General features: G+C 48.9%; 1 protein-coding gene across 2 annotated transcripts in view; it reads right to left on the bottom strand.

The window, feature by feature from the left end:
* Nucleotides 1–288: 288 nt before the first annotated feature.
* The window catches only part of LOC129711769 (multiple epidermal growth factor-like domains protein 6), a 552,574-nt gene continuing 525,155 nt past the window's right edge, over nt 289–27,707 (bottom strand). For both annotated transcript variants that reach the window (XM_055659700.1, XM_055659701.1), the window contains 8 exons: nt 27,649–27,707; nt 27,227–27,355; nt 25,151–25,279; nt 18,788–18,916; nt 12,948–13,076; nt 11,486–11,614; nt 8,260–8,388; nt 289–7,277 (listed from right to left, as the gene is read on the bottom strand). The exon at nt 27,649–27,707 is cut by the window's right edge and continues 70 nt beyond it. In XM_055659700.1, coding sequence (XP_055515675.1) covers nt 7,195–7,277; nt 8,260–8,388; nt 11,486–11,614; nt 12,948–13,076; nt 18,788–18,916; nt 25,151–25,279; nt 27,227–27,355; nt 27,649–27,707 — 916 coding nt within the window. In that variant the 3' untranslated portion in view covers nt 289–7,194. The remainder of the gene's footprint in view (nt 7,278–8,259; nt 8,389–11,485; nt 11,615–12,947; nt 13,077–18,787; nt 18,917–25,150; nt 25,280–27,226; nt 27,356–27,648) is intronic.

Consider the following 27,707-nt stretch of genomic DNA (forward strand, 5'->3'; position numbering starts at 1 on the left):
TGGGCTGACGTGTAGTACGCAACGGAGTGGAACGTGGGCCTTTTTTTCATCCATTTCAGTAACCCGATCCGACCCGCAGTATAATCAATTGCAGGGAAAAAGTTTTTGTTAATAAATTATAATTCTGAAGATTTTTCCTAAATAACTTTTATTTATACGAGGATGTTTCCGTAACCGGCTTCCGTCTCCGCACTAGTATCTTTGCTAGTATCTATGGGATCTTTGGTGCGGAGACGGAAGCCGGTTACGGCAATGGGGCCTAAAATTACCCATGAATTTGCCCATGACTGTCTTGCTTGTTATAGGATCTTTGGTTACAACTGCTCTGTGAATCACTTTGATGTTAGGCAGCACCAATATAAATGCAACACAAGACACAATAACAAGCTGGACTCGGGAATCCATCCCCGGAGGTGGTTAACATTGTAAGTTATGCAAATTGAGTTGTTGAGTTCAGAATCCTTTTATTATAGTATACATGAATACAAATACTTCCATTAGAAAACCATGTGTACACAACACGCTAATTTGAATAAAACACAAATGACCTGATATTTATTCATATATTCATAATAGCACCTCTAGTTTAATCCTAAACTCCAGGTTTGGTGGTTGAGAGATTTTTAATCTCATTCTGTGAAAATCCAGTCACTTGTCAATTGATCGATTTCATTTTCCTATCATTCAGAGCACAACGTGACCATTGGGGAACTGAAGCACATCAACACTTTGGAACTGCTTTATAATCATCATCATACTTTATTAGCCAATTGTATGTGGAGTTGCCAGGGTTTCTTTGCGTAACTGCGAGCGAGCTGTGACTCCCACACAAGTCTGTACAAGGCCTGAATTTGCCACAAGCTGGTGACCCCACAGTTACTTTTCAATCCTGCACCTTCAGTAGGTTTCCACTAACTTTATCCCCGCACATTAACACTATCCAACACACACCATGGACAATTTAACATTGATACGAAGCTAATTAGCCTACATACCTGTACGTCTTTGGAGTGTGGGAGGAAACCGGAGATCTCGGCGAAAACCCACGCAGGTCACGGGGAGAACGTACAAACTCCGTAAAGGCAGCACCCGTAATCAGGATCGAACCCGGGTCACTGGTGCTGCAATCGCTGTGAGGCAGAAACTTTACCGCCGCGCCACCGTGCCGCCCACATAATCTATTGGGCAAACGGGAGATTGTTCAACCCCACAAAGTCACCCATCTCTAGACAGCTGCTTGTTGTCTATGACACGGGGATCCAAGTCGGTGGCGACTGGTTGGATGCAGTGTATGCGAGGAAGGGTCCTACACTCACCACATCCATGAAAGACCCCCTGCTATTGGCCCCACTGTGGAACACCAGTCCTTGCAGTAAAGATCTAACCGGCTTTAGAAAATTGGGTCATTTCCCATGTCTTGGAGCCACGACTCAATTGTTCCATGTGTGTGTGTAGAATAGTGCCAGTGTATGTGGATCGCTGGTCGGCACGGACTCGGGGGGCCGAAGGGCCTGTTTCCACGTTTATCTCTAAATTAAACTAATTGACGATGGAATTCTGGTGACTGGTGGTCACATTCAAACCACCAGCCTCAGCCTTTGACATTATCGGGCAGAGTATATGAAGATTAAGATGCAAAAAACAGTAATCCCGGTCGGTCTGCCCCTACACTCAACAACTATGTCCCCTTGTGAAGGAACGTATCGAGCACAGTGCCAATGAGGTAAATGGATATAACCGTAGATGTGTTCAAGCAGGAACTGCAGATGCTGGAAGATCGAAGGTACACAAAAATGCTGGAGAAACTCAGCAGGTGCAGCAGCATCTATGGAGCGAAGGAGATAGGTGACGTTTCGGGCCGATACCCTTCTTCAGTCTGAAGAAGGGTTTTGGCCTGAAACGTCTCCTATTTCCTTCGCTCCATAGATGCTGCTGCACCCGCTGATAACCGTAGACGTGTTGGGTAGTATGTCTGCAGATGACATTGAGTTGCTGGGGTCATGCACTGTGAATAAGGCTGTCAACGTATACAGTGGGATAAGGATCAGCTGCAGAAGTGGGCTGAGAAATGGCAGGTGGAATTTAACCCGAGCAAGTGTGAGAGATTAGAGTTTGGGAGTCAAATCTAAGGAAAAAATAGAGAGGTTTAATAAAAACAGAGGGATCTTGGAGTTCAAGTCCATAAATTCCTGAAAGTGGCTGCACAAATAAATTGAGCAGTAAAGAAGGCAGATGTCTGCTTGCTTTTTTGTTGGCTGGGGTATAAGAGTGAGGAATTCTAGATACCGCTCTATAGGACTTTGGTTAAGCCACATTTGGAGTATTGTATGCAGTTCTGGTCACTGTAATGCAGGAAGGATGTGGAGGCTTTGGAATGGGTTTAGGGGATGTCTGTTTGAGGGGGTGTTAGCTTTGATAACCATATAACCATATAACAACAACAGCACGTAAACAGGCCATCTCAGCCCTTCTAGTCCGTGTCGAACACTTATTTTCCCCTAGTCCCATCTACCTGCACTCAGACCATAACCCTCCATTCCTTTCCCATCCATATACCTATCCAATTTATTTTTAAATGATAAAATCGAACCTGCCTCCACCACTTCCACTGGAAGCTCATTCCACACCGCTACCACTCTCTGAGTAAAGAAGATCCCCCTCATGTTACCCCTAAACTTCTGTCCCTTAATTCTCAAGTCATGTCCTCTTGTTTGAATCTTCCCTACTCTCAATGGAAAAAGCTTATCCATGTCAACTCTGTTTATCCCTCTCATCATTTTAAAGACCTATATTAAGTCCCCCCTTAACCTTCTGCGCTCCAAAGAATAAAGACATCAAGGGGAGGTTGGACAAAGTGGAGGTTGAATGGAGACCTGATTTAAGCAGGTAAAATACTGAGACACAGACAGACAGTCGGAAACGCTATCCCAAGATGGAAATATCCGACACTAGAGTGTATTGGGGAGACGGGCAAAATTTAAAGAAGATGTGCGAGGCAATGTTTTACACAGAGGAGGTGCGGGCATGGAACACGCTGCTAGGGGTGAGTGATGGTGTTTGCGGCAGATACAATAACAGCATTAAAGTGCCTTTTAGATTGGCACATAGATATCGATCATGTGCAGGGAGTTAGGAATTGTTCTTGGCATCAGGTTGGGCACAGACACTGTGGGTTGAAGGGCTTCTTCCTATGCGCTACTCTCCTATGTTCTATGGTAGAAGGAGTGCATCCCCTGCTTGCCCTGCCAGGCTGTGCCCTGCTCCACACACTCAGGGCCCACACTGACTCAGAGTCACAGGGCAAGGTAGGAAGCAGGTCATCAACGATGCCTTCAACTGGTGAACCTGATGTACGAAGGTCGCCAGGTTCAACACGAGACAGTTCTCCTCTACTCACCCAATGGAGGAAGGTTGGTACAAAGGGGCGTGTAAGAAGGTTTTGATTTCTTTATTTAAATGCTGGATATATTAGTGTTTTAATATGTTTCCCTTGACTCTAATTATTTCAAAAGAGTTTCTGAATGTCAGAAATATTTTACATTTGACTGCCAGCTAAGCATGGCTTTGGCATAGCCAGTGTCCAGGGCAGTTTGCTTTAGCTAGTGTCTATGGCCATTTGTCTGTCAATGTCTATGGTTCTAGCCACCTTTAGGAGGCTCCTCTAAGAGGTGCAAGTGGTCCGATGAATACGGACTGCCTCCTGACAGCAAACGCCACCCAACGCCTGCAAGACGCCTGCTTCTTTATCACCATCCTGAGGACTCGGATAATGAATTACGAATTCAAGCTATTGCTCGGTATCTAATGGTAAAAGTAGGTAAGTGGTGGGTGGAATAGTCCTTTTAATAAATGGAGCTCTGGGCACTCCCTGTGGTTCCTGCCTTGGTATCAGCCTGGCTGTGGTCTAGAAGCACTGCTGGTATATGTTGGGCTCCAGTCAGAGGTCCTGTCTCCAAGAGGGGAAGCAGCAAGTATTGGGCCGAATGGCCTGCTGCAGAAGGTCACAGTTCCCTAGGTTTTCTGATGGGTTGCGGGAGAGGGGAAGGATGTGCTGGCATTGGAGAGGGTCCAGCTGAGGTTTACGAGAATGATCCAAGAAATGAGTGGATTAACATAAGATGAGCATTTGATGGCACTGGGCCTGTACTCGCTGGAGTTTAGTATGATGAGGTAGGTGGGTGGTGGGGGTGGGGGTGCTAGAGTCATAGAGTGATACAGTGTGGAAACAGGCCCTTTGTCCCAACTTATCCACGCGACCAACATGTCCCAGCTACACTAGTCCCACCTGCCTGCGTTTGGCCCATATCGCTCCAAACCTGGCCTATCCATGTACCCGTCTAACTTTCGCAAATGTTGGAATAGTCCCTGCCTCAACTACCTCCTCTGGCAGCTCATTCCATACACCCACACTCTTTGTGTGATAAAAAAATAAACTTACCCGATAATGAAAGGCCAGGATAGAATGAATGTGGAGAAGATCTTTCCACTAGTGGTAGAGTCTATGACTAGAGGCCATAGCCTCATAATAAAAGGATGTACCTTTAGAAAGACGAGGAGGAATTTCTTTAGTTAAAGGGTGGTGAATCTGTGGAAGGCTGTGGAGGCCAAGTCAATGGGTATTTTAAAGACAGAGATTGATAGATTCTTGATTAGTACAGGTATCAGGGGTTCTGTGGAGAAGGCAGGAGAATGGGTTTAAGAGGGAAAGATAGATCAGCCATGATTGAATGGTGGAGTGGACTGGATGGGCTGAATGGCATAAGTCTGCTCCTAGACATGGAATTAGGGGTGACCTTGTGCACCTATGGAAGACTGCAAGTCCCTGAGCCCTGGTCTTAGCTCAGCTCCATCAGCCAGTCCTGGGAGTCAATGTAGATAATTGTAGATCTACACCATTGACTGTAGATGGAGAGCAAACCTTTCTCCCCACCAGCAGGGGGCGTGGGGTCCAGTGGATGAAGGTGGTGTGTGTTCCACAGGGGGCCCCTCTACTTTATTGCTAGACGGGCAAGTCTGGGACTGGGCTGTGGGTCAATGCCAGGCCAGAGTGTTGGAGAAACCATGCACGTTGATCCCACTAGCTCCTGTCTGTTGTGCACTCTCCTGAATTACACGTGAATCACTGGCCTGCAGACAAATGACTGTGGATAGGTGAAACAGCGCAGCCTCCAGCCACCTTTGCTATGGTAGCAAGCGTTTTGTAGAAATGCAGAAAAAGGCAACTGCAGATGCTGGTTGTCCAAAAAAAAGACACAAAGTGCTGGAGTAACTCAGGCAGCATGCAGTCTGCCCTGCTGAGTTATTCCAACACTTTAAGTGGTAAATGTGGTCACTTTGATTTTCAGACATTGTTTCTTGTAAAAGAGCGGACATATTCTACAAGGGCATGTTCAATTACAGCAGCTGTACAGGATCACTGGTAGTAGCTGAGCCCTAGAACTGTGTGAAATACTGAAATGACTGCAGCAGAAGGATATGGAGAGGATGAGGATACCTCCAGTGCAGTGTTGGTAACAGTCCTGTACACTGCTGAGCAGCCAGTATCCATGCATTGGCACTGCATCAAAGTCCACGGTGTAACGTCAGCTTAAACACTGAGAGGATATCAAGTGAGAAGAAAACAGTTTGTCCCAGAAACAAAGAAATTAGGCTGCACCCTTGGTGTTTTGGTCACCCTTCTCTCCACTGTAGTTTAGTTCAGTTACAAGGTACAGCATGGAAACAGGCCCTTCGGCCCACCGAGTCCACGCCGACCAGCGATCACCCGTACACTGGTTCTATGTCCTGCACATCCGGACCAATTAACCTACAAACCTGCACGTCTTCGGAGTATGGGAGGAAACTGGGGCTTATGGAGAAATCTCAAGCAGTTACGGGGAGACCGTACAAACCTGTACAGACAGACAGCACATGTAGTCAAGATCGAACCTGCGTCTCTAGCGCTGTAAAGGCAGCAACTCTACCGCTGGGCCATCGTGCCACCCACACCGAGTTGCCAGAAAGAATTCACAGATACTTGCAATTGTTAGTTGCAAATGACAATTTTTGTAAATATGATTATTAAACTGATGGGGGAAGAAAGGATGAAAGGAGATGGTCAAGTTGAAACAGAAACTTCCAACTAACCCAAAGTGTATCAGTAACATGGCTCCCAATGTGTAAACAGTGCAGGGGTAGTGGAGGGGCTGGCAGTGTTGTGGTCCCTGGAACTGAAGGCACTGAAGCAGATGGAAGTGTTGTACATTTATAGAGAACCTGAGGAATTCAAATAGACCAACCCCACAGAGGGAGAAAGGGGAGGACGTGAGAGGCTCGTGACTTATTCATGCTCGACCTGCCAACAGATGCTTGTGAAGCCATTCACGTATAGTTCAGTGGGACTTGTGGAATTGAACCCCTTCTGCTGTGTCTGCAGCGTAGGGTGTGCAGGGAGGGGTCTGCCTGTTAGGGAAGCAGAGGGAGTGAGTCAGTTGGGAGTATGGGACCGCTACTGAGTGAGGGTTGGGCTGGTCTTGAACAGATTGCAATGGGGACTGGCGGCTGTGGGAATGCCAGAGATACATCCCCTCTCCACGCGGTTACAATCCCTTCACCCTGCCCACGGGCTCTGGGCAGATCAAACGTTCACCAGCTCCAGGAGAGCCTCGTCAGTGCTGGCAGCTTGCTCCTGCTTCCATGCTGGTCCCAGTGAGATGGAGGAGGCAGCCACAGGCCCACACCAGATGGAAGACAGGTCTCGATGTTCACCCACTCCCTCAGTCAGTCAGTCAGTGTGGGGCCAGGGACCCGAATCTCCACTAATCCGCCCCATCCAGGATTTGCTTTACAAAAATAAAATTATATATACTGTGTATTGTAGTAAAAGAAAGGTCTTTAAGGTATCAAGAATATTTCCAGCAGCCTCGACGTTGAGCTTGTTCGGCGTTTTGGGTTTCAAGACGTCGGGAGTCGATGGAATTGGACCATTCTCTGTCTCCAGGACAGTGACCACATGTGGAGTCTGAGCCCAAGTCCGTCAGCAGGTGGTAGTGGTCTATGATTGAGCCGAGTGTCTGTGTGAGGCTGCGACTCGTGCCGCCACTCCCAGTGTGCGCTGCTGTCGATCTGCTGTGTGTGGTGTGTGTCTTCGGTCAGGGGTGTGGGATGAGAAGCGGTCTCCGTGACGCCTGCCAGAGAGGGCTTTCCCTGTGGTGACTACAGCCGCCCGACAGTGTCTGCTACCACGTTCCCCAGTGCTGCAGCAGCTGCCACCTGGTGGGGCGGTATGGGTGGTCCTCCTGAAATCACACAGCACAGCTCACGTTCTCTCCCAAGAGGAGACCACTCGGCCCATTAACCATATAACCATATAACAATTACAGCACGGAAATAGGCCATCTCGGCCCTACAAGTCCATGCCGAACAAATTTTTCTCCCCTTAGTCCCATCTGCCTGCACTCGTACCATAACCCTCCATTCCCTTCTCATCCATATGCCTATCCAATTTATTTTTAAATGATACCAATGAACCTGCCTCCACCACTTCCACATGGGAGCTCATTCCACACCGCCACCACTCTCTGCGTAAAGAAGTTCCCCCTCATATTACCCCTAAACTTCTGTCCCTTAATTTGAAGTCATGTCCCCCTCAAAATCTTCCCTATTCTCAAAGGAAAAGCTTGTCCTTTCAACTCTGTCTATCCCTCTCATCATTTTAAAGACCTCTATCAAGTCCCCCCTTAACCTTCTGCGCTCCAGAGAATAAAGACCACTGGTAACTTAGTTGTTTAGCAACATTCTAGTAAATCTCCCTCAACTCTCTCTATTTTGTTGACATCCTTCTATAATTTGGCGACCACACCCCATACTCCAGATTTGGTCTCACCAATCATTGTGTCCATGCCGGCCGTCAATCTTATCCCATTGCCCACATTTCCCTGTTACACATTCTCACTCTCACATGGGCCAAGCATGTGTAAATGAGCTGTTGTTGGGCCTCAAACTCTCATTCCAGTGTCGGCTTTGAGGCAGCTTCTGAAGTACTGAACCACTGGTCATCTTTAGCTCTCCCCAACCCTATCTGCACACACTGTGGTGTGGAGCTCCCCCAACCCCCCACCCCGCCCAAAAACCCACCGCCCACCCCCCCCTCGCCCTTGCCCACACCCCCACACCAACCCACCCACACCCTCACCCCCACACCAACCCCACACAGGTGGTCAGTGAACCCCTCTCCCAGGTCCCGTTCCCACCCCTGCAATGCTGGCCACGTGTGCTAACCTTGTCGGCAGTGGGGCCCGACCCAGCCGTGCAGACAGCTGCAGTGCCCGTTGCGAGCATCACAGCGACCCTTGTTGGAGCAGTCACAGGGCAGGGAGCAGCCTGGCCCATAGCGGTTGGTGGGACAGTCTGAGGGAGAGAAGGAGGAGGAGACAAAGTGAGGCCACGGCCCGATCCTCAGTGACCAGAAGGGTTGAACACTGTCCCGTATTAGCCTGTATATTGGGCTAAAATGGTTTGTTCCGTATGGGACCGCCCTTGTCCCGTATTTGACTGCTACTACTCGGGTTGAGGGGATTGGAGGGTCGGAGCGCTGCGTCCGGCCCCTCCTCACCCCTCCTGATGTAGTGCAGCCCATGGAGTGCAGCAGCAGCACCTCGCCCGTGGTCCCGGACCTTCGCTTGCCCACGGCACCACCACCCCTCTTTCTCATGGCCAATCATCGGTTCATGAGTTGGATGGGGTGCTGGACTTTGCACGCGACCTAGACCAAAACTCCTCAGCTGGCCCGCCGGCTGGGCTTTGTGTACAGTCCAGCACCTGGGCCAACTCATTATTCACCCAGCCACGGCCGAGTCAGTCAATGAATTGCTGTTGGGAATTTGTCCCTTATTTTGTCCTTTTTCCCCCGTTATTTGGGAGTGAGGAATTTGGCAACCCTAGTGACCAGAGACAGCCTCTCAGGTGAAGCTCTCTCTTACTGACGAGTACACTGGAGTCTGACCTCTCCAACACGTCCGTAAGCACCAGTTAGGGGCTGGTTTGGGAGGGTTCTGACATTTGCCAGGCCATGGTTAAAAGAGACATTTTTGAGTTATGAAAAGATGTAAAATGCCAAACTCCGCCTTGCCACTGAATCGTCTGTGATGGGATCATTAACGTACTGAATCATGAGAATGGGACTCAGTTGTCACAATGTTGGAATATTTAGACAGGGTCATTGTTGCAGCAAGCCCAGCAGTGTTTAATATTAGCAGCTACAGGGATAGTGTAGTAGAGGTGTGTGCAGGCTATAGGCAGCATGGTCTCACTTGGCCTGTTACACTTCTCCTGGTGCAGTCCCTGTGCTCACAGCAAGGGCCAATAGCTCTCATCTCCACTTATACCCTTCTCACTAACCTTTCAACCCCTGGGAACTCCAGGTGAAAATAATGCTCCCTAGGCTACTGACTAGGACAGAGTGCAGGCAATCAAACTTCCAAAGCAGGCAGAACAGCACCTGATATTTCGCTTGGGCAGCTGAGAACCCAGCGGTATGAATTATGATTTCTCTAACTGCACGGAACCCTTACTTTCCCTCTCTTTCCCACTCCCACCCTCACTCTCTGTTACTGTTATCTATGCCTCGTTGTCACCTTCCCCTCAGCCAACAGTGAACCATTCTACATTTGTTGATGCTGCAGCACCAGCTGAGTTTCTCCAGCACATTTGTCTACCTACATTTCCTTGATCTGTCCCTCTCATGCTGTAGATGTACCCTTCCATATCTCTCTTTCCCCTCTCCCCCAACTCTGTCTGAAAAAAGTTCTTGAGCCGAAAGGTATCCAGCATCTGCAGTTCCTTCCTTCAGGCACAGACTACTGTCCACAGTGACCCTCACTGATGCTGCTGTTCCAGCAGTAACATCATGGGGGCAGCGTTGAGACCCGGGGTCTCAGTGACCATGGTGGAGGGAGCTCACCGGCTATGGTGCCGTCCTCACCTGGGTGCCATTTATGTTATGTTGTGTTGTGGACTTTTTGCCTCTTTGATTAAAAGTGATTTCATTTAATTTATTTTTTTTTTAATATGTGCCGATTATTATTTATTATTTATTTTGCAATTTTTTCTTGTGATTTTTTTTTGTTTAATGATACTGCTGTACGGGAAATTCATTTTGTTGTCTCAAAGTGAGGCAACGACAATAAAATTTGAATACAAGAATACAAGAATACAAGAATATAGGTTTGCCTCTGATCCAAGTGATCCACTCCCAGCCACTGTGCCGATTTCCCTGCAATCCCTGGTGCAGGAGTAGAAGACAACAGTGCTGCTAGAGTGGATCGGATCTGTGCCGTCAGTGTGGGTGTCCAGTGCCGGCAGGAGACTGGAAACGTGTATGAACTGGCAGGTAATCAATGGCAACAACTCTACCACTATCGCCTGCCCACTTGGTCTGGTTGAGCCACGAATGTAAATAATCATGGATTGTGCAACTCCTTGCTCCTCCGTCACCTCCACTTATACAACCCTAGAGCAGAAGAAAATCTTCACAGGTATTTGTGGTGGACAAAAAGGTAACTGGCACAGGTGAGTGTGTAAGGAGCAACTGCAGGTGCTGGTTTAAACCGAAGATAGGCACAAAATGCTGGAGTAACTCAGTGGGACAGGCGGCATCTCTGGAGAGAAGGAATGGGTGATGTTTCGGGTTGGGACGTCTGAAGAAGGGTCTCGACCCGAAACGTCACCCATTCCCTCTCTCCAGAGATGTTGCCTGTCACACTGAGTTACTCCAGCTTTGAGTGTTCATGCTTGGCATTGGTGAGTGTTGACTTGGCCAAAAAACTTGAAGCAGGACCTTAGGTGGACGGATAGTGTTCAGGAAAGGATTACTGAGCTCACGACCTGGATAACTAACGGCATAACTAGCAACGGGGAGGCAAAGGGAAGTTGTAGGGATGGGCTATAACTTAGTTTAGTGTTTCGTGTACCAAGGGACTGGTCCTTGATGATGCCGCTGGTCTTGCCGAGGCAGGTTGAGATGTCAATGGAGTCAATGGAAGAGAGGTTGGTTTGTGTGATGGTCTTGATGACATCAACAGTTTCTTGGATGCAGATGTTCCCAAACCATGCTGTGATGGATGCCGATAAAATACTTTTCCTGGTGCATCTGCAGATGTTGGTGAGAGTTGTTGGGGACTTGCTGAACTTCCTCAGTTTCGAGAGGTTTGGCTAGACAAATGGATGTGCAAGGAATGGAGAGATGTGGATAATGTGCAGGCAAGAGTTGGTCTTGGCATCATGATTGTCATAGACATTGTGGGCCGAAGGGCCTGTTCCTGTGCTGTTCTATGTTAGACCGTGGAGATATTTCTGGATGAGGACGTGGTTGAAATGAGCAGGTGTAGGATTAGAGAGTGTGGATGAGCAAGCACAGGGCTGGTGGTTCATTCTGGTCTCCAGTTACACAGGGTGGAAGAGGTTTGGGTGCAGAAATATCAAAAGCATGGGTGAAAGGGTCACTCACCAAGGTGGCAGCTGGGGCCAGTCCTCCCTGGGGGACAGAGGCACTGTCCACTCGTGGGTTCACAAGGTGCACCACCCTCACAGTCACACGGCTGTCCACAGTCATCTCCGTACCAGCCCTGTTCACACTCTGCAGAGACAAACAAAGCTGAGGGTCACACAGATACCTCCCGTCCGCGGCCCCCGTGTCTGTGGGGTAGATGTTGCCACGTCACAGTCGCCGAGGGAACGCACAAACCTCCGTTACGGGGAGAGCGGGCACAGGCTGGGGTTATTCTTTTGGAGCGGAGGAGGCTGAGGGAGGCCTGAGAGAGAGTGGTAAAGTTATGATGAACAAGGGTAGGCTAGTTAATAGGAAATTCCTCCCCATAATGGAGACTCCAAATGCAGAGCTCGTACGTTTTACTTTGAGTAACGAGGATTAGCGGGGATCTGAGGAAAACTGCTATCATCTAGAGGTTAGTTGGAATGTTGACCACACTGCCGGAGAAGGTGGAGGCTGGTACTCCCGAGATGAGCATTTGTATTGCCAGGGCATGGAAGGCTATGGACCAAAGTACTGGGACATTGGATTGGTGAACTTGGGTACAAGATGGTTTAGTTTAGTTTAGTTTAGAGATACAGTGCAGAAACAGGCCCTTCGACCCACCGAGTTCCAGTTGACCAGTGACCCCTGTACACTAGCGCTATCCTACACACTAGGAACAATTCACAACCAAAGCCAATTAACTTACAAACCTGCATGATTTTGGAGTGTGGGAGGAAACTGGAGCACCCAGATAAAAACCCACGTGGTCACAGGGAGAACGTGCAAACTCCGTACAGACATCATCCATAGTCAGGATCGAACCCGAGTCTCTGGCACTGTAAGACAGTAACTATACTGTTGTGCCACCATGCCACCCTCAATGGGCAGATGGTTTCTGGGACTTGAGCATTGCAGAGGCAGATATTATCCAAATTAACAGCAGACAACATAACAACAGATCAATTAAACCGTGGTCAGGCCTGGAGGGAAGAGACACATGTTGGGATGTTGATGGTGGCTGCTCTCTGGGTTTGGTCAACAACAGGATGGCACGGAGACACAGCGGTAGAGTTGCTGCCTTGCAGCGCTAGAGGCCCGGCTTTGATCCTCCCACACTCCAAAGACATACAGGTTTGTAGGTTAATTGGCTTAGTAAAATTGTAAATTATCCCTAGTGTGTTAGTGTGTGGAGATCGCTGGTCGGTGTGGGCTCGTTGGGCCGCAGGGCCTGTTTCCGGGCTGTATTTCGACACTAAACTAAAGCTAAAGCTAATGTCATGGGTTTGGGTGGCATTGGGTGTCTGCTGGCAGCCACACATAGTCAGCTCTGGCTGTGGGTCAGGTCAGGGTAGAACCTTGGGTGGAGGGCAGTGGATAGGGTTAACAAAGCAGTGACGTTGGGTGCCCATGTGCCACAAAGTGCTTTGCCCATTACCTTCCTCGCAGCGGTCTCCGTGGTAACCGGGTGGGCACAGGCAGTGGCCAGTCACAGGGTCACAGGCCATACTGTTCCCACAGTCACAGAGGTGTTGGCAGTTTGATCCATGAAATCCCAGCGGGCAGACTGTGAGCAGAGACAAACATGGCAATAAAACACTGCATCGCAATAACAATGGCCACATGCAGCAACCCACTCCCACTCCCAGCTTTAGAGGCGTTTGGGAACAAGGGCAGAAAATACTCATGAGCATGTTACCAGGACTGGTGGCTTGGACTCCATGGTTCTTGACAAACTGGTCACATTGTCTCCAACTGTAACACAGCCCGCAGCATTAACAGCAATGTCAGCAAGACAAAAGTGATAGTGTTGGACTTCAGGAAGCAATGCAGTACACACACACCTGTCCCATCGGGCTTGGTGTGTGAACATGCAGTGACCGTGCCGAACTAGAGATAGTTCAAATTCCTCAGAGTAAATATCACCAACAACTTGTCTTGGACAACTCAGATTAAAGCAATGGTCATGTAAACACACCAATGCCTCGACTTCCTTAGAAGGCTTAGGAAGTTGGGCATGTCCCCAACAACTCTCACCAACTTCTACAGATGCGCCGCAGAAAGCATTTTATCAGGATGCATCACAGCACGGTTTGGGAACAACTCCGTCCAAGACCGCAAGAAATTGCAGAGAATTGTGGACGCAGCCCAGACCTTTGCACAAACCAACCTCCCTTCCATTGACTCCATTTATACCTCACGCTGCCTCGGCAAGACCAGCAGCATAATCAAGGATGAGTCGCACCCTGGTCACTCCCTCTTTCTCCCCTCTCCCATCAAACAAGAGGTACAGAAGTATGAAAACGCACATCTGCAGGTTCAGTCACAGTTTCTTCCCAGCTGTTATCAGGCAACTGAACCATCCCACCACAACTAGAGAGCAGTTGCTAGATTTTGTCTTGCATTAAATGTTATTCACATTCTTACCTTTATCATGTATCTGTACCATGAATGGCTCGATTGTAATCATGTATTGTCTTTCTGTTGACTGGTTAGTGCGTAACAAAAGCTTTTCACTGAACCTCGGTACACGTGACAATAAACTCAAATGAACTGAACCCAACTCAACAATGGTCTCCTCCCACCCACCAGCAGCCCCTTCCTCACACAACATGTTTGCATTTGAATCAATCCATTCCCCTAACCCCCCCCCCCCCCCCCTTCCCCCCTCCCCCCCCCCCCCACAATGTATTTCAACACAGCCTCATTGAATACCCCAAATATGTTGCATATTTCAATTCAAGACACTTTTATGTAAGTTCTAACATCTCCATGGCAACCTCTCAGTGATAAGGATTGACAAGCATTGTACCAGATCCCAAGCTGAGAAAGGTTGAGCCAGTGGTTCATTGATGTTTGTCATGTTTATTGCTAATGCAGGGGATTTGATGGGAAGCATCAAAGGTCACATTCTTTGTGAGGCTGGGAGTTGTTCTGCAGAAAGAAGGACAAAATCTGACCTGATGAACATCTTCAAAACCAGGGAAGCACTTGGTGGGGTAGAGGAGAGGTTTCAACCTGTGCCAGCATCCAAAGCCAGAGATAAGGTGTGTGTCATCGACAGAGTCAGTGTCATCTTCTACCAACCCAGTGTGTACTGGTACCTAGTATACACACCAGCAAAGACCATTTCATAAGTTCAGCCCATCAACTATACTACATTCATTCATGGCTAAACTATCTTTCAGTTCAGAGAAAGTACACCAGACTGATTCCTGGGATGTCAGGACTTTCATATGAAGAAAGACTGGATAGACTCGGCTTGCACTCGCTAGAATTTAGAAGATTGAGGGGGGCTCTTATAGAAACTTACAAAATTCTTAAGGGACAGGCTAGATGCAGGAAGATTGTTCCTGATGTTGGGGAAATCCAGAACAAGGGGTCACAGTTTAAGGATAAGGGGGAAGTCTTTTAGGACCAAGATGAGAAAAACATTTTTCACACAGAGAGTGGTGAATCTGTGGAATTCTCTGCCACAGAAGGTAGTTGAGGCCAGTTCAGTGGCTATATTTAAGAGGGAGTTAGATGTGGCCCTTGTGGCTAAACAGATCAGGGGGTATGGAGAGAAGACAGGTGCAGGATACTGAGTTGGAAGATCAGCCATGATCATATTGAATGGCGGTGCAGGCTCGAAGGACCGAATGGCCTACTCCTGCACCTACTTTCTATGTTTCTATATTTCTATGTTCCCCTCTCAACCCCATTCTCTTGCCTTCTCCCCATCACCCCTGATATCCGTACTAATCAAGAATCTATCAATCTCCACCTTAAAAATATCCATTGACTCAATCTCGACAGCATTCTGTGGCAATGAATTCGACAGATTCACCATCCTCTGACTAAAGAAATTCCTCCTCATCTCCTTTTATTCTGAGGCTGTGGCATCTCCTTTTATTCTGAGGCTGTGGCGTCTGGTCCTAGACTCTCCCACTAGTGGAAACATCCACTCCACATCCACTCTATTCTTTCACGATTTGGTAAGTTCCACATCCTTCTAAACTCCAGTGAGTACAGGCCCAGTGCCGTCAAATACTCATCATACATTAACCAAATTAGTTTTACTTTAGTTTAGTTTAGAGATACAGTGGGGAAACAGGAACTTCGGCCCACTGAGTCCATGCTGACCAGCGGACCCCTCACATCAACACTACCCTACACACACCAGGGACATTATTTTACATTTATACCAAGCCAATTAATCTACAAACCTGGACGTCTTTGTAGCGTGGGAGGAAACCAAACATCTCATGGAAAACCCATGCGGTCACGGGGAGAACGTACAGACAGCACCCAGAGTCAGGATCGAACCTGGTTCTCTGGCGCTGCAAGGCAGTAACTCTACCACTGTGCCACTATTCACGGGATCATTCTCGTAAACCTCCCCTGGACCTTCTCCAGTGCCAGCATATCCTTTCCGAGATATGGGACCCAAAATTGCTGACAATACTCCAAATGCGGTCGGAACAGTCTCAGCAACACATCCCTGTTTTTATATTCTAGTCCTCTAGAAATAAATGTTAAAATTGCATTTGCCTTCCTTGCTACTGATTCAACTTGCAAATGAGCTTCTTGGTAGTCCTGTACCAGCACTCCCGACTCCCTTCGTCCCCCTTGTTGGGTTTAAAAGGTCTGTATTATGTGTTGTGTAATTCCTGTAATTATACATCTAGATTGTCAGCAGCAGTACAGGATTTGAACACAAACCCTTTAGTTGTGATTGTCCGACCCCTGGATAACAGAGGCAGGGGATGGCTGATATTCCCCGCAGCTCTGGGTCCCAGCAGCAGGTGGTGCTGTTGTACACTGAATATGTGAGGGAGCTGAGAGTGGGGAGGAGCTCAGCCACTCACCCCAGAGAGCCACTGTCCTGTCTGCTTCCATGCTACCCTCGTCCTCTTATGCACCTGCCAGGTTTCCAGACGAGGGAATTACTCCCCTTCACCCTGACAGCAGCACAGCTGATACAGCTCCAGCCACACAGGTTCAATTCTGCCTTTGGTGCCTGCTCTCCCTGTTCCTCCCAACATCCCAAAGGTGTGCATGCCATGGCCCCTTGCACCTAAGTGAGCGATGAATCTGGTCATGGACTTGGTGAGCACAGAGGGTGGTGCGTATATGGAATGAACTGCCAGAGGAGGACGTTGAGGCAGAAACTAACAACGTTTAAGATCGCATGGGATCCAAGGACAGACAACTGAATGGATAGAAGGTACACAAAAATGGAGCGAAGGAAATAGGCAACGTTTCAGGCTGAAACCCTTCTTCAAACAGAAAATAGAACATAGGCTTCATGGAAGGAAGCAGAGGGTGATGGTGGAAGGTTGCTTTTCGGGCTGGGGGCCTGTAACTAGTGGTGTGCCTCAGGGTTCGGTGCTGGGCCCGTTTTGCACATAGTGAAGATGATTGTGAAAAATTACAGCAGGCTCTGGATCGATTGGCCAGGTGGGCTGAGGAATGGTTGATGGAATTAAACACAGAGAAATGTGAGGTGTTGCATTTTGGGAACGTCTAACAAGGGCAGGACCTACACATTGAATGGTAGGCCTCTGGGTAGTGTTGTAGAGCAGAGGGATCTAGGAGTACAGGTGCATGGTTCCTTGAAGGTCGAGTTGCAGGTAGATAAGGTGGTCAAAAAGGCTTTTGGCACATTGGCCCTCATAAGTCAGAGTATTGAGTATAGAAGTTGGGAGGTCATGTTGCAGTTGTATAAGGTGTTGGTGAGGCCGCATATAGAATATTGTGTTCAGTTCTGGCCACCATGTTATAGTAAAGATATTGTCAAACTGAAAAGTATACAGAGAAGATTTACGAGGATATTGCCAGGACTAGAGGGTCTGGGCTATAGGGAGAGGTTGAGTAGACTGGGTCTCTATTCCTTGGAGCGCAGGAGGATGAGGGTGATCTTATTGAGGTGTATAAAATCACGAGAGGAATAGATTAGTCTCTTGCCCAGAGCGGGGGAATCGAGGATTAGAGGACAAAGGTTTAAGGTGAAAGGGAAAACTGTAATGAGAACCTGATAGGTAACTTTTTCACACAAAGGGTGGTGGGTGTATGGAACAAGTTGGAATTGAATACTTCGTCACATGTGACAAGGCACAGTGCAATTCACCGCTGCCGTCGCCCCTCTACACGTGTCCGCCTCGTCCGTCAGTCGGCGCTATCATTGGCCACCGCACCGACCTCTCCACACCGCTGCCGGATCCTCTCCTGAGGCCTCTGTGGTGCTGACCCAGGCACTGACTTGGTATCGATGCCTTTCATTATTCTGTAAGTTTCAATGAGGTCCCCACTCAACCTAAACTCCAGCGAGTAGAGGCCCAGTGCTGTCAGGCGCTCATCTTATGCTAACCCACTCATTCCTGGAATCATTCCTGTAAACCTCCCCTGGACCCTCTCCAGAGTCAGCACATACTTCCTCAGATATGGGGCACAAATTTGCTCACAATACTCCAAATGCGGCCTTATAGAGCCCCAGCAATACATATCTGTTTTTGTATTCCAGTCATCTTGGACGAGCTGCAGAGGAGGTAGTTGAGGCAAGGACGATTGCAACATTTAAGAAACAATTATACATGTGCATGGATAGGAGAGGTTTGGAGGGATATGGGCCAAACGTAGGCAGGTGGGATGGGTGTAGATGGGACATGTTGGGCTGAAAGGCCTGTTTCCACACTGTATCACTCTATGACTCTTAGAGACATTCAGATAGGTACATTGACAGGAAAGGTTTGGAGGGATATGGGCCAAACATGGGCAGGTGGGACTCGTGTAGATGGGGCATCTTTGTTAGCATGAGCAAGTTGGGCAGAAGGGCCTGATTCCGTGCTAAATGACTCTATGCCGCTCATCATTTTACAAACTTATTCCAGGTCTCCCCACAACCTCTAATGTTGCAGAGAAAACAATACAGATCTGTCTAACCTCTCACTGTATCCAATCCCCTCTAATCCAGGCATCTATCTGGTAAAACCCCTCTGCACCCGTTCTAAAGCCTCCACATCCTTCCTGTAATGGGGCGACCAGAACTGCACGCAATACTCCACATGCGGCCTAGCTGAAGTCCTATATAGCTGCACCGTGACTCTTGTCCTCAATGTTGCAACCAATGAAGACTCGTGTACCCTGTGCTCTTGTGTTGCCACTCAGGGACGTGTGGACTTGGACCCCAAGATCCCGCTGTTCATCAAGATACAATAATAAATAAAGGATAAGTGCCGGTGGATTAGAATCATCCATAATGTCCCATTCCTTCTTGGAGGCTCAGTGCCAACCTACCGTGCTCACAGGATTGCCCGTAATATCCTTTAGGGCAGTGGCAGAATCCGGTGACCCGGTCACAGCTGGCATTGGTGTGGCAGGCACAGTCCAATTGGCATCCGGCACCAAACTTCCAAGCGGGGCACTCTGGAGAACACAAACACCAGAATAGAGACATTATCACCCACATTCCTGCTTGGAATCAGCAACCAGAAATATATACAATATATTAATGGCACAGTGGTAGAGGTGCTGCCTCACAGCACCAGCGACCCTGTCTGTGCAAAGCCTGTACCTTCTCCCCGTGACCTGCGTGGGTTTTCTCCGAGATCTCAGGTTTCATCCCACACACCAAAGACGTACAGGTTTGTCAGTTAATTGGAATGGTATAAATGTAAACTGTCCTTAATATATTAAAGGGCCTGTCCCACGAGCGTGCGACTCCATGCGGCAAGCGCGACCTAAAGGGCCGGTCCCACCAGCATGCACCTGCATGCGGCAAGCACGACCTAACGTGGTCGCTTGAGCCGTACGGCCTCGCGGGGCCGGTCCCACTTCGATCGTCGGAGCCGTATGGAGTTGTGCGGAGCTGGTCCCGACATCGCGCGGGGCTCCGAAAAACTGACCGTGTTCAAAAATTCCTTGCGGCAACGGCCTGCTGGCCCGCATCTGCCTCAACGCCGTACGTCACACGCGAACTTCCCACGGACTTTGCTCAAACTTCATGTCACTCACTCGACCTCGCTTCTGGTTTGGTCGCGCGGCCCCCGCTTCTGGTTTGGTAGCGCTTGCCGCATGCAGGTCGCATGCTGGTGGGACCGGCCCTTTAGGTAGCGCTTGCCGCATGCTGGTCGCATGCTCGTGGGACAGGCCCCGTAGGGTAGTGTTAATGTGCTAGTCAGTACAGACATGATGGGCCGAAAGGCCTGTTTCCATGCTGTATCTCTAAACCAAACTAAACTAAATTATTACCAGATTGTGTCTTGGATTCAGCAACTGGAAATATATACAATAGACACGGAACATGGTGATTGGGTAATGTGAAAACTGCAAGCGATGCGGAAATACTGGGTGGAGCTGGGACATTGTTAACGTGTCAGGTCCATGACCTCATGCACCAACTGAGAGATGTAGAGATTCATCAAGAGGGCCAGTGGAGCAGGTGGGTGAGGAAAGAAGGAGGGGAGGATCTGCGCAGAGGAATGAATGAATGTCAATAGGAAGGGTCATGAAAAGCAAAAGGGGTATCATTGGTAATGATATTAAAGGCATGTCTAGGAGAGCTTTGTGGTTGTATTCAGTCAGCAGAAAGGGGAGTTTGTAAAACCCAGCAATGATGGAAAAGACAGCAAGGTCTGTGTGGAAACCATGTGTGTGAAAGATCCACTGCCTGGTCCCTGGGGCTGTGGCCAGCAGAACCAACGCTCCACTGACTGGGAGCTGATACAACCTGATCTGAAACCAGCCTCGGACTGCCTGATTGGGACTTGCATTGGAACAAGAATTGTGTCACAAAGTTGAGGAAGGCAAATCCAATGGTAACATTTATTGTGAGAGAATGGGATACTGAATGTGGATGATCAGCCATGATCACAATGAATGGCGGTGCTGGCTCGAAGGGAAGAATGGCCCACTGCCGCACCTATTTGTGGATTCCCAGGGAAGGGGAAGTAAAAACTAGAGAGCATAGGTTAAGGTGAGAGGGGAAAGATTCAAAAGTGGCCTGAGGGGTGACCTACACACAGAGTATGGTGCAAATATGGAACAAGCTGCCAGAGAAGGCGGCTGGGTTGGGTACAATAAGCCTCCTGGGCCTCAGGGAAGTAGTTAAGGACAAGAGGGCTTTACTGACACTGGTTGCCAGTAGCATTGTCCAACCTGCTATCAAGTGACCAGGTGACATGCCATTAGATCGGCATGTTGCACTTTCAATAGTGAAGTTCATGGGCATCCCATTAGCCACAGAGATGAGGACACTTGGGGAATAGATTGGGTAGATACACAGAGCCTTTAGCCCAGAGCAGGGGAATCGAGAACCTGAGGATATAGGTTGAAGGTGTGGGGAAAAGATTTAATAGGAATCTGAGGGGTAACTTTTCAAACAAAGGGTGGTGGGTGGGTGAATGGAACAAGCTGTCAGGAGGTAGAGACAGGTACTATTGCAATGTTTAAGAAACAGTTAGACAGGTACATGGATAGGACACTTTTAGAGGGGTATGGACCAAATGCCGGCAGCTAGGACTAGTGTAGATGGAACATGTTGGTCGGTTTGGGCTAGTTGGGCCAAAGGGCCTGTTTCCGTCCTGTATCACTCTATGACTATGACAGCCGGCAGGGATGGAGGTGGTTTGTGAATCAATGAGTGGTGACATGAACAACAGAACGCCAGGAGATGCCATTGTGTCATTGACAACATCTTCAGCTGTCAAAGTACCCATGTCCAGGAAGGTTGCCCGAAAGTTACTCCGAAACTCCACCAGTGTTGGTGGGCCCTTCCTTCCCCATTACAACTCACTTAGGCCCACATCTCCTTCATTCAGGAACAGACGATTTCAGAGACTCGAGACTGGCGTTGTGTGAACCTGTAAGAACCATAGGAACCTGTTTGGAGAGATTCAAACCATTTGGCACGAATCTATGTCGGTCAAGAGTCAATAGTGGCAGTAGTGCCTTATTTGGTTCAATAGGTTCAAGGACTTGAAGAGAAAGGGAGGGTGGAGTAGGGCAAGAATTTTCAAAACTGGAGGTTGAGAAGTCAGTGGTTTGGTGAGAGTAGAATGGAGGAGCAGGAAGTGGATGTTACCGGTATCATGAGCTCATATATATAACCATATAATGTATAATAATTACAGCATGGAAAACAGGCCATCTCGGCCCTTCAAGTCCGTGCCGAACACTTATTTTCCCCTAGTCCCATCTACCTCTCTGGTAGCACTCTGGTAGCACTCTGACCCAGGTGAACTCTGAGCGCAGGTATATGGGACTAGGGGAGAATACGTGTTCGGCACGGACTAGGAGGGTCGAGATGGCCTGTTTCCGTGCTGTAATTGTTATATGGTTATAGGGTTACCTGCACTCAGACCATAACCCTCCATTCCTTTCCCGTCCATATAACTATCCAATTCCACCTGCCTCCACCACTTCCACTGGAAGCTCATTCCACACAGCTACCACTCTTTGAGTAAAGAAGTTCCCCCTCATGTTACCCCTAAACTTCTATCCCTTTAATTCTCAAGTCATGTTCTCTTGTTTGAATCTTCCCTACTCTCAATGGGAAAAGCTTATCCACGTCAACTCTGTCTATCCCTCTCATCATTTTAAAGGCCTCTATCAAGTCCCCACTTAACCTTCTGCGTTTCAAAGAATAAAGACCTAACTTGTTCAACCTTTCTCTGTAACTTAGGCATGGGAAGTGATGGGAGAGAAGCACAAGGAAACGTTAAAGGCAAGGATGTGGTGTGGCAGTGCGGGCGGTAAGCTTGCTCTCGATCTTATTTGCAGTCAACAGCTTTTGAAGCAATGTAACATTACGTGCCTTTTAATACTAGAATTGTTATTGTAGCTGTCTGTAGGAGATGGTTTTAAATTTCCTGGGGCCTTAGAGCATTCTTGGAAAGGCCTGGACAATCCTGGAGAATTGGCATCCAGCCATTAAATAAGGAAGTGTCACCAATGATAAGGAAAGCTAGCCTTGAAGCTCTGCGCTCTGAATCTTAGAAGAGATTATTTTCATTTTAGATTTGTTTTGTGATCAAACATAACCACAAAATTTGTCGTTCAGTTTTTGTTTATTTGATTGTCTTGATACAAGATCCCAAGATTGTTCCTCAGCTTCATGTAAAAGCTGCTGTTAGACACACTTGGTTTTCTGCTCTGTGTAACGTCATGCGGCAAGCAGTAAGAGTGTTCATTTTTACAGGAAAAGTAAAGAAGTATCTCATTTTCAGGGCTGTACAGTGGGGAAGATGCTGTCCGTGGATCTGGTCATACCCGCAAGGGCTTTAAGCTTCACACCATTACAGCATATAATCCAAATTGTTCTGGATTTTCAATAGGTACAGTGAACAATTTGTGATCATCATTGAGGAGACATGTAGGTATGTAGACATACAATACAAGGAGACATATCCTACATTAGACATAGAAACATAGAAAATAGATGTAGGATTAGGCCATTGGGCCTTTCTAGCCAGCACCACCATCAATATGATCACAGCTGATCATCTAAAATCAGTACCCCATTCCTACTTTTCCCCCAGTTGCCTTGATTCCTTTAGCCCTAAGAGCCAAATCTAACTCTCTTGAAAAAATCCAGTGAATTGGCCTCCACTGCCTTCTGTGGCAGAGAATTCCACAGATTCACAACTCTCTGGCTGAAAAAAATGTTCCTCGTCTCAGTCCTAAATTCCCTACACCTTATTTTAAACTGTGACTACTGATTCTGGACTTCCTTACATCAGGAACATTTTTCCTGCCTCTAGCCTGTCCAATCCTTTATGAATTTTATGTTTCTATAAGATCCCCTTTCATTCTTCTAAATTCCAGTGAATATAAGCCCACTCGACCCATTCTTTCATTATTAGTCAGTGATCCCGTTGTTAGAGCTGCTGCCTCACAGCACCAGACACTGGTTCGATCCGGACCTCAGGTGCTGTCTGTGTGGAGTTTGCATGTTTTCCCTATGACCGCATGGGTTTTTTCTGGATGCTCCGGTTTCCTCCCACATCCCAAAAATGTGCAGGTGTGTTAATTAATTGGTCGCTGTAAATTGCCCCTAGTGTGTAGGGAGTGGATGCGAAAGTGGGATAGTATAGAACTGGTGTGAAGGGATGATTAATGGTTGGTGTGACTTGGTGGGCCGAAGGGCCTGTTTCCCTGCTGTATTTCTAACCTCTATCTGAATGGAGAGAGATTGCAGAGCTCAGAGATACAATGGGATGCAGTTCCCAATGCAGAGTTTGTAAATTACTCATATACAGGTATAGTGCATAATTAGAAAACTAATAGATGGTTATTATTTCGAGAGGAATTGAATTCAATAGGAGAAAATGTAGGTTTAGTTATGCAGGGCACTGTTCTAACCACATCTGGAGTTCCCACTACAGCATTGTTCTCCTTATTTAAGAAAGAATGTTAGGACTGGGGAACCTGTACACAAAAGATTTGCCTATGAAAAATATGCTTATGAAAAAAGGTTTAAAAGATAGACACAAAATGTTGGAGAAACTCAGCGGGCCAAGCGGTGTCTCTGGAGAGATGGGATGGGCGATGTTTCGGGTCAACACCCATCTTCAGAAGGTAGGCAGGTGTGTGCTGGAGTATGGGAGAGTGAGTGGAGATCTGACTGAAGTGTGTACGGTCCTGAGGTGTGCTGTCAGGCGGGGGTTGCCCCTCGTGGGGGCGAATGTAGAAGTCACTGCTCAAACGTAAAGGCTCGCCCACCCAGGACAGAGACGTAAATGTCAGAGGGCCAGGAAACTGAGAGGGTTTGAAGTGGTGGCAGGGTGGTGGCAGGGTGGTGGCAGGGTGGCGCAGCAGTAGAGTTGCTGCACTTCCAGTGCTGGAGACCCGGGTTCGATCCCGACTCTGGGTGCTGCCTTTACGGAGTTTGTACGTTCTCCCCGTGACCTGCGTGGGTTTTCACCAAGATCAGTTTCCTCCCACAGTCCAAAGACGTACAGGATTGTAGATTAATTTGCTCGGTACGAGTGTAAGTTGTCCCTCATGTGTGTAGGGCAGTGTTAATGTGTGGAGCTCGCTGGTAAGTGCGGACTCGGTGGGCTGAAGGGCCTGTTTCCGTGCTGTATCTCTAAACTAAAGAAGTAGAGTGTTTCAATGTTCATACAGGTTTCCGTGGTTACGTCCGTGCCCCGGTGGCAACAGAAAGGAACTACGCGCTGTCCACGGTTGCCCTGGGGTATTCCCAGGACCGCTGGGCACTGCGGGAGGGTGGTGGAATGTACCCTCAATAAGGATGGGGAAATACTTATTTAATAATTAAAGATACTGTATTTGTTTATTTTGTACTATGATGGGGGGTTTGTTTGTGTTTTTGTAAATAGTTGATTCAAATTATTTTTTGGTAAAAAGAAAATGTTTATACGGCAGAGATTACCATGAGGACTTGGGGTAGACAAAGTCTTGAGGTTTCTGGTGGGTCAGCCATGGTTTTATAAGTAATAGGAGGAGAATTAGGCCATTCAGCCCATTAAGTGCACTCCACCATTCAATCATGGCAGATCTATCTCTCCCTACTAACGTCATTCTCCTGCCTTCTCCCCACAACCCCTGACACCCGTACAAGTTCTCCACTGAAGGAGTATGTTTGTTGGGCTGAGATGCCCCATGGTCCTGGGTACGTTACCTGTGTAGAGGTCTCACCTTGCTCACACTGGGGTCCCGTCCAGCCCAGGCCACAGGAGCAGGAGCCGTCCACCGCGCTGCACCGCCCACCATTCCTGCAGCTGCACGTGTCCCCGCAGCCTGCGCCAAACCTGTTTCTAGGGCAGACTAAACACACAAGGCAGTCGGTCACGTTAACGGACAAACATCCATCAGCTCTGGGCAGCCAGCGGTCGGAGACACGGGCTGGGCTCAAGGTGTCGTGTTGGACCAGGGCTAGGCAGGGAGCTGCTTGTACCTGCAATGGTCCCAGCAACTCAACCATCCCACCACACCTAGAGAGCAGTCCAGAGCCTCGGAATACTGTGGATCGGTCTTTACTGGCTTTACCTTGCACTAAACATTATTCCCTTATCATGTATCTGTACACTGTGGATGGCTTGATTGAAATCATGTATTGTCTTTCCACTGACAGGTTAGCATGCAACAAAAGCATTGCGCTGTACCTCGGTACATGTGACAATAAACTCAACTGAGCAGTCACCTCCCCCATATGGAAGCATCAACGACAGAAGATGGTTCTCAAATCACATCTCCACCTCATCACTGCAGGCCAGGATCACGTGCCACATCCCTCTCCAGAGTTACCTCCGCCCCACACCAACCATCCTAGACATTCCCTCTGTCCCACACCACCGCCCACGTTACTCACCCCCCCCCCCAATCCTCCCCCCCTGCTCCAACCATCCCTACACCGAACCTCACATCAGCCAGCATTCCCACACATCCTTCCCTCTCCCGCCATCATTGACTCTCCCCGTACACTCACCCCTCCCCACACCTCAACCTTACCCCTCTCACATCCTTCACCCTCCCCCTACACTCACGCATGCTCACCCCTTCATCCCCTACATCCTTATTCCCTCCCCAAACATCCTTGCCCCTCCACACCTCCCACACATCCTCCTATTCCCCATCATTCCCCCCACCCCCTCATCCTGTCCCCATAAATTCAGCTCCTCCCCCACACCAGTGACTGGCACCAGGTTTAATCCTGACTACGTGTGCAGTCTGTGTGGTGTTTGCATGTTCTCCCTGGGGGCCGCGTGGGTTTACTCTGGGTGATTCGGTTTCCTCCCACACTCCAAAGACGTACAGGTTTGTAGGTTAATTGGCTTGTGTTTCTCATCCCTGTGTGTGTGTGTGTGTGTGTGTGTGTGTGTGTGTGTGTGTGTGTGTGTGTGTGTGTGTGTGTGTGTGTGTGTGTGTGTGTGTGTGTGTGTGTGTGTGTGTGTGTGTGTGTGTGTGTGTGTGTGTGGGTAGTGTGTGTGTGTGTGTGTGTGTGTGTGTGTGTGTGTGTGTGTGTGTGTGTGTGTGTGTGTGTGTGTCTGTGTGTGGGTCTGTGTGTGTGTGTGTGTGTGGGTCAGTGTGTGTGTGTGTGTGTGTGTGTGTGTGTGTGTGTGTGTGTGTGTGTGTGTGGGTGTGTGTGTGTCAGTGTGTGTGTGTGTGTGTGTGTGTGTGTGTGTGTGTGTGTGTGTGTGTGTGTGTGTGTGTGTGTGTGTGTGGTCAGAGCGAGTGTGTGTGTGTGTGTGTGTGTGTGTGGTGTGTGTGTGTGTGTGTGTGTGTGTGTGGTGTGTGTGTGTGTGTGTGTGTGATAGAGCGAGTGTGCGGGTGATCGCTGGTCAGCGTGGACTTGGTGTATCTCTAAACTAAAGTAAACTCTCACCATGTTCCTGGGACCACTCACTCATCCAACCCCCAGACTCATGTTGCCCCCCCCCCCCCACACCCATTACCCATCATGCTCCCTGCAGGGGGGGTAACCAGAGAGAGGGGGGGGGGGGAGGGGGACACGAGTGGAGACGGGGAGAGTGGGGCAGTGTGTGTGCGCACAACTGCCCACCTTACTCCCCTGTACTGAGTCTCTAAACTACCCCCCATCCCATACCTGGGACAGCCTGGGGACTGGACAATGGTGACAATCTCCACTCCCTCCCACCCATACCCACTATGGCCCATACCCATGACAGCCCAGACCAGGACACATGGGGTCTGGACAATGGTCAGTAACCCCCCCCCCCCCCCCCATACCCACGACAGCAGCGTGGGCCTTACCGTGCTGGCACTGGTCACCGGTCCTGCCCGGCGGGCAGCTGCATCGGCCCGTCACGTGGTCACACCCGGCACCTTCCCCACAGGCACACCGCACGGCACAGTCCGACCCATAGTGACCGGCGGGACAGGCTGCGGGCAGCAGACAGGACAGTGTGAACACTCGTACCCCCTGAGAGACCACCCCTCCAGTAACGACCTTCTGTGGTTCACCCCCTCCATTCAGTAAGGTTCCTCGATGCTCTGTGAGGTCCTCCCTTCCCTCAGTAATGACCTTCCAGTGAAGTCCACTCAGTGAGTCCACCCTTCCCACTGGGATCTATCTAGAGAGGTCCATCCGTCCATCCCTCCACCCAGTGAGGTCCACCCCTCCCCCAGGCTGATGCAACCCCCGCGGGCTGAGTTGTGCCGATGATGTCACTTACTCTGGTTGCAGTCTGCTCCGACATAGCCAGGGGCACAGACACACGTTCCAGACACTGTC

Source organism: Leucoraja erinacea, chromosome 30 (assembly GCF_028641065.1).
Source record: "Leucoraja erinacea ecotype New England chromosome 30, Leri_hhj_1, whole genome shotgun sequence".
Taxonomy (NCBI): Eukaryota; Metazoa; Chordata; class Chondrichthyes; order Rajiformes; family Rajidae; genus Leucoraja; species Leucoraja erinaceus.